Source organism: Sus scrofa, chromosome 2 (genome assembly GCF_000003025.6).
Source record: "Sus scrofa isolate TJ Tabasco breed Duroc chromosome 2, Sscrofa11.1, whole genome shotgun sequence".
In the NCBI taxonomy this organism is placed as follows: Eukaryota; Metazoa; Chordata; class Mammalia; order Artiodactyla; family Suidae; genus Sus; species Sus scrofa.
In genome coordinates, this window is record NC_010444.4 from 101277247 (window position 1) to 101298839 (window position 21593).

General features: G+C 36.3%; 2 protein-coding genes across 10 annotated transcripts in view; one reads left to right on the forward strand and one right to left on the reverse strand.

The window, feature by feature from the left end:
• Nucleotides 1-14737, reverse strand: part of KIAA0825 (KIAA0825 ortholog) — a 356819-nt gene extending 342082 nt beyond the window's left edge. For 4 of the 6 annotated variants that reach the window (XM_021085381.1, XM_021085380.1, XM_021085377.1 and 1 more), the window contains exon 1: nt 14607-14733. The gene's annotated coding sequence lies outside the window, so the exon portion shown is untranslated. Of the gene's footprint in view, nt 1-14606 lie in introns of all 6 variants that reach the window. The other 2 variants (XM_021085379.1, XM_021085378.1) reach the window with 2 other exon arrangements.
• Nucleotides 9498-21593, forward strand: part of SLF1 (SMC5-SMC6 complex localization factor 1) — an 88869-nt gene continuing 76773 nt past the window's right edge. Inside the window, exons 1-2 of one of the 4 annotated variants that reach the window (XM_021085386.1) lie at nt 9498-9582; nt 11972-12047. In XM_021085386.1, coding sequence (XP_020941045.1) covers nt 12006-12047 — 42 coding nt within the window. In that variant the 5' untranslated portion in view covers nt 9498-9582; nt 11972-12005. Of the gene's footprint in view, nt 9583-11971; nt 12048-13710; nt 14431-14757; nt 14880-16801; nt 19267-21593 lie in introns of those variants that run through there. The other 3 variants (XM_021085385.1, XM_021085387.1, XM_021085384.1) reach the window with 3 other exon arrangements.

Below are 21593 nucleotides of genomic sequence, written 5' to 3' on the forward strand. Positions count from 1 at the left end.
TTATAATTATATATTTCAATCTTCTGCTCTCAGTAACTAATAGAATTAACAGAAAATCAGCAAGAGTACAGAAAATTTGAATACTGTCAACCTATGCAAACTAAACTCACATTATAAACTATTCGATGATGGCCAAATCACATTTTTTTCAAAGACCAAAAAACATTTTCCAAAGTAGACTATATTCCAGGTCACAAAACAAATCTCAAAAAATTTAAAAGTAATGAGAACACCAAAACTATCTTTTGTGAGTACAACATAATTAAATCAGAAATCAATATCAGAAAGAAATTTTGGAAAACTGCCTATATTTGAAAGTTAATGAAAACACTTTTAAATAGCAATTAATCAGAAAGGGAATCACAGAGGATATTAGAAAATATGTTTTTACCGAATGATAGTGAAAACACATATGTCACATTTTATGGGATACATAAAAAGCAGTGTTTAGAAGGAAATCTGTAACTTTAAATACATATAAACAATGCAGAAAAGTCTCAAATAAATAACTTAAGATTCAATCCTATGACACTAGAAAAAGAAAAGCAAACCACATAGGAAACACAAAAGAAAAAAGGCACAAATTACCAAAATAATGAACGAAAAGGATATCACTATTGACCATACAGAAATAAAAAGATTATAACACAACACAGTGAACAACTTTACGCCAAAAAGGTAGATATACGGAAAAAATGGATATATTCTTCGAAAGATATAAATGACCAAAACCAGAGTTCCCGTCGTGGTGCAGTGGTTAACGAATCTGACTAGGAACCATGAGGCTGCGGGTTCGATCCCTGGCCTTGCTCAGTGGGTTAAGGATCCAGTATGGCTGTGAGCTGTGGTGTAGGTTGGAGACGGGGCTCGGATCCCACGTTGCAGTGGCTCTGGCATAGGCCAGTGGCTATAGCTCTGATTCGACCCCTAGCCTGGGAACCTCCATATGCCACGGGAGTGGCCCTAGAAAAGGCAAAAAGACAAAATAAATAAATAAATAAATAAATAACCAAAACCAAATCAAGAAGAAACATAAACACTTAGTAGACCTAAAACAATTTTAAAACTTGACTTAGCAATTCAAGATATTCACATGAGGAGAAGTAAATACCCAAGGGCTTTCTGATTAATTTTATAAAATAAAATAAAATAAAATAAAATAAAATAAAATAAAATAAAATAAAACCAACATTTCACTAACTCTTCCACAAAACAGAAGAAACCCTCCTAACTCATTCTATGATGACAGTACCCTGAAAACAAAGCCAAACAAAGACACTGCAAGAAAATAAAACTCCTGACTAAATGGCTACATTAAAAAGGAAAGATCTAAAATCAACACTCTAGGAGTTTCCATCTTGGCTCAGCAGAAGAAAATCTAACTAGTATTCATGAGGACGCAGGTTCGATCCCTTGCCTTGCTCAGCAGGTTAAGGATCCGGTGTTGCTGTGAGCTGGGTGTAGGTCACAGACATGGCTTGAATCTGGTATTGCTGTAGCCATGGCATAGGCCAGTGGCTACAGTTCCAATTTGATCCCTAGCCTGGGAATCTCTATATGCTGTGGGAGCGGCCCTAAAAAGACAATAAAATAAAATAAATAAAATAAAATAAAAATAAAAAATAAAAGTAACGCTCTAAACTTCAACTTTAAGACACTAGAAAAAGAACAAGCTAAACCCAAAGCAAGTAAGATGGAAATAATAAAGATTAAATTGGAAATAAATAAAAAGAGAATAAAAAGATAGAGAAAAATCAGTGAAACTAAAGATTCTTTGAAAAGATTAAACGGATGAACCGTTAGCTAGACTGACACACACAAAAAAGAAGATTTAAATTACAAAAATCAGGAATGGAAAGGGGAACATTATTAGTGATCTTATAAAAATAAAAAGATTATAAGGTGATATAATAAGCAATTATATATCATCATATTATATAACTTCAATGAAAAAGACAAATTCCTATAAAGACACAAACTATTGACATCAATGAAGATTTAAAATATGAATAGAACTATAATAAGTAAACAATTTGAATTAATAATCAAAAGCTTTCTCACGAAGACAAGCCCAGAGCCAGAGGGCTTCAATGGTGAATTGTACCAAAAATTTAAAGAATTAACACCAATCCTTCACAAATTCTTCCAAATGACAGACGATAAGGGACCACTTCTCAACTCATTCTCTGAGGCTACACTTGACTTGATACTAAAACCACACAAAATCATTACAAGAAAAGAAAACTATAGACCAATATTCCTTATGAACATGTAGGCTGAAATACTTAACAAAATATTAAGAAACTGAATCTAGCAGCATATAAAAAGAATTTAACATCATGACTAAGTGGGATTTATCCCTAGAATATAAGATTGAATCGACTCAGGAAAATGAACCAGTGTAATATACTTTGTTAACAGAACAAAGGATAAAACCTACACGATGATCTAAATAGATACCGAGAATAATCTGTCAAATACAAGGCCCTTTCATGATAAAAGCACTCAAACTGCAAACAGAAAGGAATTTCATCAATTTAATAAAAGACATCTATCAAAAACCCACAGTTAACTTCATACCTAATGGTGAAAGACTTAAAGCTTTGCTCTTAAGATAAGAAACAAGACAAAAACGTCCATCTTTACCACTTCTTTTCAACATTGTACTGCAAGTTCTAGCTAGGACAATTAAGCAAGAAAAGTAAGTAAAAAGCATTTAGATTCAAAAAGAGTATGTAAAACTATCTATACTTATAGATAACATCATCTTGTATATTGAAAATCCCAAGAAGTCTAAACAAAACCAAAAATCTAAACTATTGGAGCTCATGTATACATTCAACAAAGTTTGCAGGAAATAAGATTTCAACTGTATTTTTCTTTTTTTTTATTATTCAAATGAATTTGTCACATCTGTAGTTGTATAATGATCATAACAATCCAATTTCACAGGATTTCCATCCCACAATCCAAGCACACACCCCTCACCCCCCCAAACTGTCTCCTCCAGAGACCATAAGTTTTTCAATGTCTGTGAGTCAGGATCTCCTCAGCAAAGAAGTTCAGTCTGTCCTTTTTTCAGATTCTACATGTCAGTGAAAGCATTTGATGTTGGTGTCTCATTGTCTGACTGACTTCACTTAGCATGATAATTTCTAGGTCCATCAATGTTGCTAAAAATGTTGGTATTTCGTTCCTTTTAATGGCTGAGTAATATTCCACTGTGTATATGTAACACATCTTCTTGATTCACTCCTCTGTCGATGGACATTTAGGTTGTTTCCATGTCTTGTCAACTGTATTTTTATATGCTAGCAATTAACAATTTGAAAGTGAAATAAGGAAAGTAATTCCAATTATAATGGCATCAATAGAATAAAATATTTACGATAAATTTAAGTACAAGAACTAATCCACTGAAAACTGCAAAACATCACTGAAAGAAACTGAATTAGATCTAAATACGTGGAAAGTCCACTGTTTATGGACTGAAAGATTTAATATTGTTAAGGTGGCAATACTTCCCAAATTAATCTATAGATTCTTTGTAATCCCTTTCAAAATTGCAGCTGCCTATTTTGCATATATCAACAAATAGATCTCAAATTCACATGGAAAGGCAAGGGACAGCAAAAACAATCTTGAAAAAGAACAAAGTTAAAGAACTCACATTTCCTATTTTTCAAAACTGACTACAAAGCTACAGTAATCAAGACTGTGTGGTAGGACAAGCATAAAGACAGACTATAATCAATGGAACAGAATCAAGAGTCCAAAAATAAATCCATACAATGTTCAAGTGATTTTTGGTGAGAGTTTCAAGAAAATTCAATAGGGTAACATTAGTCTTTTCAAGAAATGTTGCTGAAAACAACTGAATACCAATATGCCAAAGAATGAAGTCAGACGCATTTGTCAAAAGATACACAAATTAACTCAGATTTGATCAAAGACCTAAATATAAGCACCAAAATATATAAGCTTTTTACAAGAAATAGTTGGTGTAAATCTTGCTGATCTTAGGTTAAGCAAGGATTTCTTAGATATAACACCAAAAGCAAAATCAGCAAAAAAAAAAAAAAAAAATAGCTAAGGTGAAATTCAAAATTAAAAACATCTGTGCTACAAAGGACAACACCATAAAAGCAAAAAAATAACTTAAAGTGTGGGAGAAAATATCTGAAAATCAAATATCTGATAAGTGAAAAGAATCCCAGAATCTATAAAGAACTATTATAGCTCAACAATAAAACGACAAATAATTCAAGTTAAAAGTGGCAAAGGGTTTGAACAAACATTTGTGCAAAGGAGATATACAAATGGCCAATAAATACATGAAATGATGCTGAGCATCATTTCTTGATAGATAAATGCAAAGTGAAACCACATGAGATACCATTTCACAACTCACTAGAACGCCTATACTTAAAGAGACAGATGCTAACAAGTGTTGGGGTGGATGTGGGAAAACTGAAACCATCACATACTGCTAGTAGGAATGTAAAGGTCTCCCAGGTTTGTGTCAGTGGAGTATTTCCTTTTTATTTTGTAATTATTTTTGTGATCTCTCCCACTACACTGAAAGCATATGAAGACTGCGTTTAGGTTCCTTTCCCTCACTTGAGAATCCAATTGTCATTTTGTAGTATTTGCAAACATTGATTTGCTCATTTGAGCCACTAGACTATAATCTTTTTAAGATAGGGCCTGGGCTTTATTTTAGCATCCTAGTACTTAGCCTAGTGGTTGATACAGAGGAAGTATAAAGAAAAAGTTAAAGGAGTTCCATTGTGGCTCAGTGGTAACAAACGCTACTAGGATCCATGAGGATGTGGGTTTGATCCCTGATTTTGCTCAATGGGTTAAGAATCTGGTGCCATTAGCTGTGGTATAGGTTGCAGACTCTGCTCAGATCCCGAGTTGCTGTGGCTGTGGTGTAGGCCAGCAGTTGTAGCTGTGATTTGACACCTAGCCTGGGAACTTCCATATGCCGGGGTGCAGCCCTAAAAAGCCAAAATAAAGAAAAAAAATTAAACAAGGGAAATTAAAGTGTAGTACACAGATCCCTGATGGAGCCCCAATATTCTTCTAGGTAAAAACTATTTTCGTAGTAATAAGACATTATAAGCCATTTGACTAGGTTGACATTTGTACTAAGTGCAAAAGCAACAATGCTTTAGCACAAATTATAATCCGCAAACTATATTAGTTGCACTAATTTTTTGTTGCTGCTGCAATAAATTGCCACAAATTTATTGTCATAAAGCCACGCAATTTATTATCTCACAGTTCCTTAGGTTAGAAGTCTGAAATGGATCTCACCAGGCTAACACCAAAAGGTCATGAGAGCTGCATTCCTTTCTGGAAGCTCTGAAGAGAATCCGTTGTTTGCTTGTATTTTTTAGCTTCTAGAGGCTGCTCTCATTCCTTGGCTGGTCACCCACTTCTCCTATTTTCTATATGAGTCCTTTTCATATTGCATCTCTCTGAATTATCCTTTTGCCTCCTTCTTCCACATTTGAGAACCATTGTGATTACATGGCACGCATTTAAATAACCCAGAATAATCTCACTATTTTAAGGTAAATTGATTAGCAATTTTAAATCACTTTTGTCATGTAACATAACATATTCACAGGTTCCAGGGATTAGGATGAAGGCATCTCTTGGGAGGGCATTATCCTGCCTACTACTATACTCATATTTTTGTACCATCACAGAGTTAAAATTAAAAATAATGGCAGGTTGACTTAATAATGTCCTTGACAAGGTATTAAAAAACAGTAATTTCATTAACTCAACCTTTGAGTACACCACATATTTCCTCAAAATTAATCAAACTGAGCTGTCATTTCAAGGAAAATATTAGACAGTATTTGTTGCCAATAATAAAATCAGAGCTTTCAAAGCAAAAACAAAAATCTTGGAAAATTTGTTTACTCTCAGCTGGACAGTTTGCCAATATTTTAAGATTTTCCTGATGAGATTGCTGGTGATATTAACAAATGGGATTTTTTTTTTTGACATTGTATAATGAAATACATTAAAATTTGGAAGATGAGCATAACTCACTGAATCAATATTTTTCATATGGCCAATGCATTATGCAACAAAAGCATGTGTTGGTTAAAAAAAGATGCATTCAAAGTGCAAGACGGACCAAGGGATTTTAAAGTAACAGAATAGAAAAAGTTAATTGAGCTGATTTCAGATTTCACATTCCAACTAAACTAAAAAACTACCACTTGTTAGGTTTTGGTTTAAGATCAAAGAAAAATATGCACAATTATCTGAAAACACCATTAAAATATTCCTTTCTTTTCCAACTATATGTCTATATGAGGTTGGATTTTGTTTCCTTACTTCAATCAAGATAACGCATCACAACAGACTGAATCCAGAAGCGGAGCTGAGAATTCAGTGCTCTTCTATTAAGCCAGACATTAAAGAGACTGCCACTCTTCCACTAAAATTTTGTTTTGACAATTACAGTTATTTTTAATGCTATTATGTTAACATGCAATGGTTTTATTATTTAATTAAATATTTCTTAAAATAGTTAATTTTAATTTATAATATAATAAACCTAAGTAGATATAATTATGTACATAGAAACTCTTTGTTTGAGGTCATCAAAATTTCAGAGTGCAAAGAACCCCTGAAACCAAAAGTTTGAGAACTGCTGAGTCATAAAGGAGAAACTCACAGAAAGATCACCACCAGGTAAAGACAATCAAAAGAATGAACAAAGGCAGCCTCAGTGTTAACAGGGTACATAGGCAACACAGAAACAAAGCTTAGATGGAGGGCTTCATTTATAGACAACCCTACTCCCAAACTCTTCACCAGTCCAATCTCTTGAGTAGCAGAGGACTGAACTCACTGCAGGGAAATGAATTCTCACAGAGAATTGCCCGTAGGCATTTTTTGAGGGGAAGTCCTATAGGGGTGGAAAAATGTTCACTTCTTCCCTTTAGGTTCTTTGGCTCTAATAAATAAATTGAAAGCAGAATAATAAGAGAAAAACATATTTAACTTTGAATGTACAGGAGCTCCATTAAAATAGGAGACCCAAGGGCAAGTCAGGCAGTTGAAGTTTACATGCCATTCTGAGCTATGGAATATATGATAGGGGAGGGAAGAAGGGTAATTCACAGGAGGGCATTTGCTTTGCCCTACATATAAGTCACTCAGATAGTAGTTTTCTCTGGCAGTAGCTCTTTTCCTAGTACAGCCCTCCTACCTAAATACTTTCAGGTAGCTAAGAGAGAGGGAAAAGTTTTTCTTGAGTCTGTTGGGTCTTGATTACCTTTAGCTCCAAACAAGCCACATGTCAAAGTGGCACATTTTGGGGGAGCCTTCTCTGCTCCCTTTCTGAATGTTTACTAGAAAAGTAAATAATGATCTATTTTTAAAAAATAAAAAAGGAATAAATTTATCACATGATTATACACAAAACTTGCATTTCAAAAATGAAAATATTTGGTGAGCTAAAGTCTAAAAAAGCAAGAAAAATTGGTAACAATGTCATGAAGTAAAGAATAATATTCACTGGTATTAGTACAAAATTAAGACTTTATCAGTATAGTGCTTCTCGAAAAGAACATCCATCACTTCTTAGTTTAATTTAGGTAAACTCCAGATTTAAATTGTTAAACTAGCTGTGTTCCCCAGCTAATGAGAAAATGGGCAGCAGTAAATTTGGGTAATACGGGTTGGCTACTGACTGCTAAAATCAACTGTAGCTATACATCCTCCCTGATACTCAATGGCCAGAGTCAGGGAAGAGCTCTTTTCAGGAAATCTTAGCAAACAAATAATGAAAGTGACAGAAAAGTATGATCATCATAGTAACCAAGCAGAAAACAGAGTAATTATGTGCCCTAAGTAGCATAAACAAGAAGTTTTTTCCTGGAGGCATGATACAAAAGAAAGAATACTAAATTTTGATTCTTAGAACTTAGCTTCCGTTTCAAGTCACATGTTTCCTGAGTTATCTGGACAAGTTGCACTCCTTAGTGCTGAGGAGTTGAAATTTAAACACACTTGTAAATTATAGCATGTAACAACTGTTAATTTTTGCAAATAACCAACATACATTGAGTAATGTGGTGACATGGGATTCCTCTAACAAATGACTTTGGCTCTTGAATTCCCCATGGCCTGGTTGAGGCTTTCTTAGAACAGGGCACGGGTTTGTGAATTTTCTTACCCTTCTTTCTTTCCTTCCCTCCCCTTCTCCTGCACTGGCTGACAGAACTTCAAGAGGCCTGAAGGGACCTCACTCATGACTGTAGCTCCCTTTTCTTTATCCTTTACTGCCAATTTCCCCCAATAAATTTCTTGCACATTTAATCCCTTTGCATCTGCTTCTCTGGGAGTTTGAGCTAAGTACAAGTCTAGCCACCGCATTAAACTCTAGGCATCATTACCTTCACTGAATCTTCACAAAAGTCCTATGAAAACATTATTACTATTTTCATTTTATAAATAAGGAAACAGAGTAGAAAAGTAATTTTTCTCCCCACATGACACAACTAGTGACAGAGCAGAGATTTAAAATCAAGTCTGTGTGATTTTATGGATAGAGATGCAGACCTTATTTTAAAGCGATTAGATTTTATTAAATAACAAAAACAAGATAGATCTCTAATAAATTTTTCTGATGCCTCTTTATGTTTTCGCACATTTATTACATTTAATCCTCATAAATCCATTTTATAGACGAAATTGGAATTTATGTAACTCAAAGAATTTAAGAAATGTCTAAGATCATATTATATAAGTTCATGAGTTTGATCTCAGATATTTTCTGAATTCAGATTTTTTTTTTTTTTTTTACTTACTTATTTACTTATTTTTGGCTGCACCCATGGCATTTGGAAGTTCCCAGGGCAGGGACTGAACCAGATCCACAGCAGTGAAAATACCAAGTCCTTAACTGCTAGGCTACCAGGGAATTCCTCAGCTGTTTTACATTATACTGATTTGCCTAATTAATCAAAATAACAATTGTATCCTTTTTTAGGTTTTAATTTTAGATAATTTGTCCTGAGAACTTTATTCAGCAAAGAATCCCCTAAATGATTTAAACAGCCATATATGTTCATTCTCTCTCTCTTTATGGGTGTATGAGCATACATACATATTACAGATAAAATACTAGCAATTTAGGATATTTCTTGACCCATCTCTATACTTGTCTATTTGTATTTTAACCAAAATTTACAAAGAAATAGCTGGAGCACTGTTTCAAAAACCTGCCTCCAATAACATACCAGCAGTTGAGATGGAAGGCAGGATTGTCTGCCCACTTTCTGAGGCTTTTTAATATAATTATACTGATTTTTGCTTTTGCTTCCTGACTCAACTTTGAGTTCACCACTCAAAAACTTCCCTTAATCAGAGTCACCTGATGAAGTGAGTCACCAGATGCAGAATCATCACTTATAATGAACAAACCCTGGTGGTTTAACAGCCTTTAAAAGGACATAGCCCAGCAGTAGTGTGAAAAACTGGCAGAATCGGGTGTCGAGCAGACTGGAAGTAACTCGGCAGTACTCAAACAAATGAAGGGAAATGGTTGGTTGATTTGTTTGCTTTGTTTTTTTGTTTTTCTATAGAGGATATATTGTGGAAAGACATGGGCAGAAAGGGGGATCTTGAGGGACCCAGGTACCCCAAGCTGGGAGTATGAGTAGTATGAGGCAGATGCAGATCTGACCAGACCACAGGGGGTGGGCGCCTTCTTAGAGCCACTCTTGGGAAAGAAAAGCTAAGGGACCCCTACCTAGTCCACCCTGTGACTTCAGATGGGGAAAGTGAGGCTCAGAGATGGGTAGGTGGTTGCCCAGAACCCCAGACAAGAGGAAGGGGCAGGATTCAGGGAGCATTCAGGAAGGGGGTGTGGGAAGACCCCATAGCCCTAGATGGCACCCGCAGAAGCCCTGCTGCTACCATATCTGGGTGTCACTGCCCAGCAGAGCAATGGGCTTGTAGACCACTCCCCGTGCAAGGGGAGAACCTTAAATAGGGCCAGACAGCCCCTTGAGGTGGAGTACCAGAAAAAAAGGCCAGCGGGCCCTTCAGAGCCCCCTCCCACCTATGGGCCTGCCTGAAGTCATAAGTCACAGCTCATTGTTCACTAGGATGGAGAGCAGTACTCCTAAGTCAAGAGGGGACCCGGCTGAGTTGGGGGTCAGTGAACAGGTGCTTGGCTGGGGCTGGAGTGAGATTGTGGGCAATTTTTCCTACCTCTCCTATCTCCTTCCTTCCTTTTTTTTTTTTTTGCTTTTTAGTGCCACACGTGAGGCATATGTAAGTTCCCAGGCTAGAGGTCAAATCAGAGCTGTCGTTGCCGGCCTATGCCACAGTCACAGCAACGTGGGATCCAAACCACTTCTGTGATCTACACAACAGCTCATGGCAACGATGGATCCTTAACCCACTGAGCAAGGCTAGGGATTGAACCTGTGTCCTCATGGATAGTAGCTGGGTTTGTTACTGCTGAGCCACAACGGGAACTCCGTTCTTATATTTCTAAAACAAATGAATATTATTTCCATAACGGCCAAATGTCAACCCCATCCTGATTATACACAAAACACATTGCTCACTGTGAAAAGCCTAACATCCTTAACATGATCACAATTTAACCACAGCTTGCCCTGAACTCATCTGTTGTGCCTTTTTTTTTTTTAATTTTGCTTTTTAGGGCCACACTCCTCACGGCATATGCAAGTTCGCAGACTAGGGGTCAAATCGGAGCTGCAGCTTCTGGCCTATACCACAGCCAAAGGAATGTCAGATCCAAGCCTCATCTGCGGCCTACACCAAAGCTCACAGCATTGCTGGATCCTTTAACCTACTGAGCGAGGCCAAGGATGGACCCCGCATCCTCATGGATCCTAGTCTGGGTTTGTTACCACTGAGCCATGATGGGAACTCCTGTTTTGCCTTTTATCATTAGCCTTCACCCATCCCATATATCTAACGTGTACTCAATAATCTCTTTTCTGTTACCTTTGCATTCCCCAATGGAACATTCTTCCTTCTCGTCCCCTTGCCAAAATGCTCACCATCCTTTAAGGTTCCAAGTCAGCATTACCTTCATAAAATCTTTCTTCACCTGTCGTCCTGGAAACAAAATTTCTTTCCTCTGTTTCCATCATGTTTTGTTTACAATGATTATATTTAAATTGTCCCTCATACAGTAACTATTTATGAACATAACTTTCCTAGTAGACTATGAGTAAAAAGATCCTTTACCTCTGACTAGCCTACAAAGCTTTTTACATTCACCAATGTTTTATCCTCCAAGATTGGGAGGTAGGGGGGAAAAGAAAAAATAATTAATGCCAACTATGTGTCAAGCAGTGTGTGTCAGGCTTTATATATCTATCATTTCACTTAACTCTTCACAGCACTCTTGGTGGATCCATTTTACATGTGAAAACATAAGCTCACAAGGGTTGAGAGACTTAGGGTCATAAACTGGCAAAAAACATAGCTGAGATTTTTTTTAACTCTAATCTTATAATTTTTATAATGAAAACATAACTGTACATTTATCAATGTGGAAGACACCACTAAATACATGAAAAAACTTACTCATGAAGATTTTCTAGCACACTAGTACTGATATATTGAGATAATACCTGAGAGTCAACCAAAGTCAGAGGATTTTTTTTGAGCCAGAAGAAACTTTACAGATCATCTAATCCAACCTTTACGTTATAGATGAAAAATAAAATCATCAGAGAAATTTGCCTGTGTATATACCTAGTTAGTAGATAAGCCAGGATTAAAATCCAATTGGAGGCTCTGGTAAACTTATCTTTATTTTCTCATCCCTAAAAGAGAGATTAATACTAACCCTATAGTGCCATGAGGATTAAGTGTAACACTGCATAGCAGAGAGTAAGCACTAACAAATATTAGGTATTCTCTTATTTCCTGTCTCACTGTCCAGTTTTATATGCAGGATATCACATTGCCTTTTATGGATGAGTCTTGGAGTGGACGTTACGTTACGTTTCAGAGCCAAAGTGAGTATTGATAAATAAGTATGCATTTATGTGGTAAGTCTATTTTAGAAAAAAACATGTACAAATGTTTCTCTGTAGATAAATAACATTTTTAAAAGGAACTGTTCATTAAATAAATGTTGGTTGAGCTCCTATTGCATGCCAGGCACCGTGTGAGATGCTGGTTATGAGATGAACAAAACAGATGTAATCTCAACCTTCATAAGCCCTGAAATTTGATCAAAAACAAAGTTATTACTGAGATCTACCTGTGAGACATCCAAAGCAAATATCTTTCACATAGAAGTCAATACAACACTGGACATAAGGATTTGAAATTAAATGTATTTTTTTTTCTGCAAAACGAAATACTGTTTATAATTTCTATATCATTTCTAGTACTAGTTACTTTAACTAGACTTTAAGTAAATTCCCTGACAATCTATTTATATTTCTTTACATACAATAGAATATTGGAAGGGGTAGGTTTAGTTAAGCATAGTCTCTTAAAATGTGTGATAATGACCATCTCTCTGAGGGTTACACGAGTGAAACAGAATGGTTTTGCTAACAGCCAATGGATAATAATTCCTTAGAGAGCATCACAAAGTTCAGTTCTATGAATTTGTACTCATCACTCATTTTCTCTGTTTTTACATAGACACACAAATAGAAGCTGCCTAAATAGATAGCTGATACTCTAGACTTAGAGTCACTAATATACTAATGGTCTCTAGATTGCTTGATTTGAATTAGGATGATAAAACTGGCCTAGGATCAATACAGAAAAGAATTTGGATTATGTATATGTGAAAATTACCTTATTGTGATTCCTTAAATTCCCTAACACATCCCTTAATATTAACACATTAAGGAATTAATTGCTTACACATTCCTTAAATCTCTTTATACTCAAGTTTTGCTATCCATTTGACTTCTGAATGTGATTTACTACTTATCCTATTTTACCTGAGAGTGAAAAGAATGATTCCGTTATGGCTATTTACGAGAGGAAGTATAGAGCACATGAAAAAGAGCCAAGGGTTGGATTCAGATAAACTGGGTTCAAATCTCAGTTGCCATTTAAGTGTATAATCTGTGGGTATGTCTTTGAGCCTTGGTATAAAATGTTTGCAAAACAGGGATAAATGACTTTTCTTGTAGAATGGCAGTAAGTTTAAGATAATAAATGTAAAGTGTGTGGCAGACAGTGACTATTTGTGATTAGTGTTAGCGGTTGGCTGTATTAATTTGAAAGGAGATGTCACAAATCAAGAGCAATGATAAAACAAAAAAACACCCTATTACCTATCTAAAAACTAGCTGGTATATAGAAACATGTAACCTCCCTTAAAGGATTTATAATCCTTTCAGCTGAAGAATGGACCACCAAGATTCAATAAAAATGACAAAACTGAGAACAAATGAAGAGATGATGAAAGTTTGAATTGTTAATCAACAAGGAGTTGAACTTGTCCTAAATATGGCCGAATTACTCTCAAAAAATAACAAGGCATTTGCCTGGTGCATCAGGGTCCTTGATTGGAACACAATGTATTTTTTTTTTTTTATTTTTATGGTAGAGTTATCCTTAGAACTCCCTTTGGAACTGGCTGTTTTGGAAGAAAGAAAGAAAAAAAAAAAAAAAAACCAAGCAGCTGCGTTTTATGGAACAGGTGATTACTTAAATGTAAGATGGAGAGTGTAAACTACTTACTTGAAGAAACTGCATTACTCAAAAAAAGAGAGAAGTTGCCAAGATTATTTTATCACATTTTTAAAATCTTCCACCAAATGAGCACCTTTCCTTACATTATTCCTTCGTCGGAAGCAATTTCATTTTAAAACTATTCAACCGCAGACCTCCACCTAAAATTCTCCTGAATCCCTCATTAACTAAGGAAGCCTGGAGCAGAGCAGGGGCAGCCCTTTCTGAAAGCACACCTACTTTCTGCAAACTCATTAACAGAGGATTAAAATCTAAAGCCCATGTATGAAATTCTAAACTTGTTCTCCTATCTCATTAGCTCATAGCAGCCAGATAAACAGACTATTCTCACCTATTTCAAACTGCGCCTGGACAGCTGAATTAATTCTAAATCAGGAACGAACCCCTCATCCCACTTTCAAAACATACAAGGTGTCCACTTCAACCGACTAGCAGCCTCCTCCCACGAATTGCACTCCAGCGTAATGCCAAGAGTACTCAGAAAAAGGATGGTAAAGCACCTCCGGAAAATCTAGAGTGGCCAATGGGAAAGTATGGACATCCCTTGATCATTGGTTGGGAGACTCGATGCTACACCGAGTAGCGGTACAAGGTGTCTTTGGCCTTGCCCAGGGGCACTTCGGGAGCCGAGGTCAAGTTCCAAGTTGGAGACAAATGCTGCGAGGGGAGAAGACGGTAAGTTGGGATCTTAAGGCCTTCTCCAACAGAACAGAGGATCGAGCCCACGGGGATGATGGGGGCTCCTAGTTCAATCCTTTCCCGCTCACTTATTGGTCCGGCCGAAATGCTGCACGGAGCCCCGGGAGGCCGGAAGTACCAGGCCCAAAAGGTAACCCAGAAAAATGACTCACCAGTCTCCCACCTTCGTAGCTGATCTAGCAGGGCCCTGACTCGCCAGCAATAATCAAGTCCTGCACCCTTCTCAGACCGCCCTGACGACCGCTGGAGAGCGTCACTAACAACCACCCGGAAATGGCGCAATAGCTTCCGGGGGCGCGGAGCGCGCGGCGGGAAATTATTTCCCAGAGCCCGGATTAGTGAAGCAGCCAGTGCTGCAGCGGCTGTCGTCTTCCTTGTCCCCGCCGCCGCGCGAAGGAAGCAGCCCAGAAACTCCGGCCGGGAAGGTAAAGGGCCTCAGCTCGGAAGACACGGTGTACCCTGACTCTGTAGGGATGTTTCCTCCGTGCCCTCGAAGTTTCTGCGCCTCTCGGCTGTGAGGCTGGGAAGGGGCCGGGGTGAGCGGCGGCGGCGCCTGCCTCTGGCGTTTTCCTCAGCTGCCGTTTGTTCGCTCTCGGCCGAGTCGCCGCGCTTGGCGCCCGCGTCGGTGAGCTGCGACCGCAGACCCCGCCCCGGTGCCGCAGCGGGGACGGTAGCCGAGCGCCTCTGCAGTGCGGGGCTCAGCGGCTTCCCCCGCCTCCTGTTTGCGCAGCTCCGCAGTTGGGTTTCCTGCCAAGACTGCACTAGGCCACTCGCGTCTCTCGTTTCCATAGAACCGACTGGGACGCCTCTCCCTGAGTCCCAGATTCTTGGCTGCTTTCCATAACTCAGCGTCAGTGCAGGTGTTTGGGATACCCCAGGCCCACCTTCCTGTGACGAGGAAAATGTTGTCATTCTTTTTTCCCTAGTAGAATTTTAAATTTACCCAAATGGTAATGAACATAACTGCGGCTGCTCTAGGCCTTCAAACACACACACGCAATCTTTCTCTCTCTCTCTCACACACACACATACACGTCTATCTCTGTTCCTAGGGATTTTAATATCTTAGCCATTTGAAGTCTGGGAACATGGCTATGGTTGTCCTGAGAGTTCTTCCACTTCCCAAACGTCTGATTAAATACTGACAAAATCTTAATCTACTTTGAGTACTCCATAGCAGGATTTGACCCAGAAATTAGATGGAGCTTGATTTTGGTAGCACCAACCTCTTTGACGAATGACTGTGCTATATCAAAAAAAAGCGGAAAAAAATTCCTTTTAAGACATTAGGAATGAAAATTTAAACTGAATTTACAGTGTACGTGTGACAGACTCTGCACCTCATGAACTTTTGGGCTTATGTTATTACATTATGCCTCATTTCCTAGAAGTACTTATTGATGTGCAAGATGTTCCCATTTTAAGCAAGTTTGACTAACCTGTATTGCAGGTGTTCCTACATAAGTTAATAGCTTGAGGTGCGCTTTTATAACGAGTTAGTTTGATTATGATTAAGTTAACTCAGTATTCTAAATTTAAATGAATTAAGGTACTTTAATACTTGTGTACGTTTTTATTGTGAAGAAAATTAGCCTTCAGTAACACAAATATGCTCCTGTTAGGTCTGTTTTCTAAATGTAAATTTTTCTTTTGCCTTATTGATTTAAGGGAAATTCAATTATATGATTTAATATTTTTTTGCTTCCCTAAAGCCTGTGAAACAGTCTTCGAAAAGGCGGTCAAGTATGTTATTTTTCATAATCACAATTCAGAATGCTGAAGATTTCATAATAGGTGTCGAAAATTTTCACTCATGTCTGAAAACCTTGCCTTTAAGAAAACCAATAGAATACTTTTATTAACTATGTGGTGTTTCTTTGATTCTTCTGAGATAGTCTTTTCACTATTTAAGCAACACATTTAAAAAAAATCAGTAATTCTATATAGACTGCAAAAAATAAAACCTAAAGAAAGTGAAGAACCTTTCTCAAAAATACAACTAAGATGGATCTTAAGTTACTCTTATAATTGACTCTCCTTAAATATGCTAATAGAAAATAATGTGCTGTAAAATGTGCTATGTACTATTTGTCACCTGAGACATTTTACTGCCTAAAAGTAAAATACCGAAGTTTTTAAATTTTCTTAGTTACTTATCCAAATTATCTTTTTTTTTTTTTTTTTTTGTCTTTTTAGGGCCACACTCATGGCATATGGAAGTTCCCAGGCTAGGGGTTGAATCAGAGCTGTAGCCTCTGGCCTACGCCATAGTCACAGCAATGCCAGATCTGAGCCATGTCAGCGACCTACACCACAGCTCACGGCAACACTGGATCCTTAACCCACTGAGCAAGGCCAGGGATCGAACCCGCAACCTTATGGTTCTTAGATTCATTTCCCCTGTGCCACAAATTATCTTGAAATTAATATTTTTGTTATTTTTGATTAAGAAAGCCCATATGAACTAATATAGTGAATCACTACTCCACTTTGAGGGGAAAATTATGAAAATTTTCTTTTTTGTAAGAAAAAAAAGTCACTCTTTAAATTGTTCCTGGAAATGCCTTGAAATTTTAGACATTGGTGTTATTTTTCTAAAATTCATTTGTAATTACATTTAAATATTTTCATGACCTTGGTATCTAAATGTCTTTCCACCCTCATAGTAGCTTCCTTTTCGTGCGGTGTGTTTTTCTTTCACTAGCTTAAGATAGATTGCTTTGTAAAATTATGTTGAAAGTACTCAACTAAGCTCTGAAATTAAAGTCAAAATGCTTTGTAGAAGAGACATGGAGTTTTTGTAGAAACAGATTTGTATCTTTGACTGTTGTGCCTCTTGGCAAGTCCTTTTCATACGCTTGAACTAGTTTCTTAATCTCTTAGATTCCCCAATAACCTAATCTGTATAAGAAGGGCAAATAACATGTAGGTTCTCAGGGAGATGGACTAATATATATATGAAGTATACAGACCACAGAATCCTTCTTGGTTAACCTTAGACCTTATACTCCTAAGTAACACACAGAGTTCCTGGGATACTAAAGCAGGCTTGGCTTTCATCCGCAGTGACTGATATCTTCTGTCCATTCATTCTTTTTTCCCTGAACATCATTCCTTTTACTCATCTTGCTTCCTTAAGGCCCCTTTATCCCAAAGCAAGTATCTTTCATCCAGCTAGTGCTTCGTAAGCACCGGATAGATAGGACATCTCCCTAAGCCTTCTTAGCCTCTAATTTCTTCCTCACCACAGTCACTTCTACTTCTCCACTTCTGCCCTCAACTGCTAAAATCAATCAGACTGATTATGACTGATTCTTTTCCCGAATGATGCCATTGAAATAATCTGTCTCACCATTAGAGACCTTAGTCAAATAATTGATTTACATATAAACACATGCACACAATGTACACTCATACACATCCCTTATTTTTTGAGGAATAGGACAGGCAGCAGGTACTGTATTTTTTTAAAAAAACTTTTTCCAAAGCTCAGCTGAATTAACTTAAGCTAAAGGCCTAATTTGGCTCATAGACCAAGAGAGGACAACATTCCTAAACTCCATTTGATGTTACAGCATTCAATGGCAAACAGGATTTTACAGTTTTGAGTACTGTGATTTGTGTATTGCTTTTGTAGCATTGGTTAAAATTGAGAACCAGCACTTTAACCTTTTTCAATTTTAGTATCGTTTACTTTACCAGTAAATGCTTTAGATAAATGAAATCATGAAAATCTTTCAACGTCTTAAATTCAAAATAGCAATATTGGTTAAATTCAGGCTTGGTAGGTTCTTTCCAGAAGAGAGAAGTTTTAATGCTGATTTACCTTAGTAGGTGTGAAATCAAAATAGTAGCAGGTTTAAAATCAAAATAGTTCATTTGAATAACAATAAGAAACCACTATTTTTCAACCTATTGGTCTTAAAACCGTGAAATATTCAGTAGCATGGAAAAATGACCATGATATAATTTTACATAAAAATTGTTACTAAATTATATAATCTAAATTGTTTTTTATGTTTTTTACACACACATAAATAAAACCTTCAAGTCACACCCCTCTCACCACTCCCAAATAGTGACAGTGATATTACAGAGTGAAGGAATTAGACATGATTTTAATCTTCCCATATACTTTGTAGTGTTTCTCAAATTTTCTATTATGTGTTAATTAAAGTTAAAAGACCAGTCAGTAAAATTTATTTTCGGGGAAAATTCTTAGTTCTTAAATGCAATTATATAAATTAAGCTTTTTTATAAATCCCTTATTTATCTTAGTAGCATACTTACTAATTTTTAGGATATGTTGTATTCTCACAGTTCCATAATACTCTGTGTCTGGTTATCAGACACTGTAATGCAGAGTATAAAAGTATCCTTATTTTCTTACCCCAGACTGCTTTCAGCATCCCTGCCCTTCTTTTATGCATTACTTCTCTCTTTCACCCAACTGTTACACTCTGCTCTTTCATCCTCCTTCCCAAACAAGACCTTTGTATTTATATCTACATTCTTGCCTCTATTTCTGAGTTCTCTTTTCAGCATATTCTATCTATGTGTCACTTGTAAAAAATTCATAGACCTAAAAAGCTAGTATATAATGAAATGGCCTTAATTGTGATGATGATTGCTATAGGTTTATTTGCATTACTAACTGGCGCCAACCACAGAGGAATTTCAGGCATCAGGGATAGGTCCATGTGGAAGATATTTTGGGAAAGTCCACACCACAGAGACAGTTGCTTGTTCTGCATAAATGCCAGCTCTTTTCCAATCGTTATCTCCTTGGTTGTGTGTATTATATGGTACAAGGTAAGTAACTAGATTTTTTAAAAATCGTTGCAAACTTTTAATATTCCAGAAAGAGCATGTTCTTGTAACTGAGAGTCTCATGTATATTTTTAACTTTTTGCCAGTAAAGATAAAACATTTAACTGTTAAAATAGATGCTTTTTTATTGTTTTCTTTTCCTGTTGTTGTGTTAGGATAGTATCTACTGTGTGAAAGCTTGAAGGACTGACCCCTGTAAGTTCTAGAAAAAAACTCTAATTTCCCAAGAAATACTGCAGGTACAATTATGTAGGGGTTTAGTTACTTTATTTCTTGTGTTAGACTACTAGCAATTAGCCCTTTATCCTCCATGCCTCAGAACCTGCACAAAACTTTTAAGGACTTTGAATTGTCTTGGTCAGTGATAAGAGTTATTTTGTATAGTCCTCTCTTTGGGTTCATTGGCATATCAGGCCATTGTTTATTATTTTCTTAATCTTACAGGGTCACAGGAATAGCCATTAAAATACTAATTTTATAAATATAAATATATCCTTATATCCATATATGTCTATATCTATCCTTATATATATAGATAACAATTTTCCCATGTAACTGTATGAATTAGGTCTGTGATCTAGGCTGTAGTTTGTCATATCATTTGGTATTAAAAGCATTGCCAAATTATATATTGTAAATCCTGTTACTTCAAGCACATTGTTTTATTATAGGACTCTATTAGTTAGGTTAATGGAATTTATTTTCTACAAAACTACTAGGAATTGGGTGCCATCACTGGGATTTACAATTCTGTGGAGGTTTAGCTAATAGCCCTGCTTCTTTGATAAACTTGTAAATGTCCTGTATTCTGATTTCTGATTTGTTTTTTAACACTCATTTGTATACTACTTAAACAGGATGTTGGACTTTTTCACCTGTGTTTCATACTTTCCACTTTGCTTGTTTAATTTGTTTCACTTTAATTGTTTTTCAAAGGAAAGAATTAAAAAGTTTCCTGATTTCTATCATTAAGCCCAGTTGGTCCAGTTTTCATTTTACTATGGACTCTTGCTTTAACAAAAAATGCTGTTAAATATACACAGTAACTATTTATTCCATTATAAAGACAGTATTATTTACTATGAAAACTTTGCATTATACACAACTCTTGTAAGTCTAAATTATTTAATAATTTATACGTCAAACCAAAATATATTAAAATATCACCTTATTAATAATTAACATTCAAATTGTAAAATAACTGTTACTAACTTTGTCTAAAAGAGGAATATAATGTGATAGATTTTTTTCCCCTGTAGTTCTGTATAACATATTTAGTTCTCAGGAAATAGAAATACTTTTTTTTTTTAGGCCCACACCCATGGTATATGGAAGTGCCCAAGCTAGGGGTCAAATCAGAGCTGTAGCTGGTGGACTGTACCACGGCCACAGCAACACCAGATCTGAAATGTGTCTGCCACCTACACCACAGTTCATGGCAATGCTGGATCCTTAGCGCACTGAGCAAGGCCAGGGATCGAACCTGCTTCTTCATGGATACTATTTGGGTTTGTTAATGCTAAGCCATGAGGAGAACTCCCAGAAACACAAAGTTTAAAAGGCAGTCTTTAAATAAAACTTTTTGGGTGATAGCATTACAGTGATTTTTTTTTTTCATTGCTTTCTATATATTTCTATTAACAGTTCTGTATGTGAGTATTTTAAATTAACAGATGTCAGGTTTTTAAAGCTACTCAAACTTCCCTTCTTTGACAACATTTCTTGAAATAGCCTACAAAATAGGTTTTGACACTCTTAAATACATAAATAAAATACAATAGGCAAAATATATATGGTTCAAATACTTTTACTACTCTAATAAAAGTGACTTTTAATAGCTGTAAAAATAGATTGCTTTTTCCATTGGAATACTAAGGCGATGTTCTCAGGTATGAATTTCACTAGTCAAGAATTTCTGAAAGGATCTGTTATTTTCTAAAGGAAATTTACTTAAAAGATTTGTTTAAATCGTGCTCTAGAATTAATAAAAGTAACATCTCTCTCTGCTTGTGGTAATATGCCTTATAATCCACATGTGGCTTTATTGTGTGTGTATTAATGTATGTTCGGCATCAGACAAAATAATTATTTCTAGCAACAGATCACATTTTTAAAAGTTTTATGTATTACTAGTCTATATGAATGGGTGCTATCACTCAAGAGTTGTGTTGTTAACTCATGTAAGTGGTTTAAAAATTTGAGTGATGAGTACGGTAAAGTTCCTTATGCAGGAAGCTATTTACATTTTAATTACTGATAATAGTAATTTATATCTATGATTATTTCATAAGACACCAAGCCCTACTATG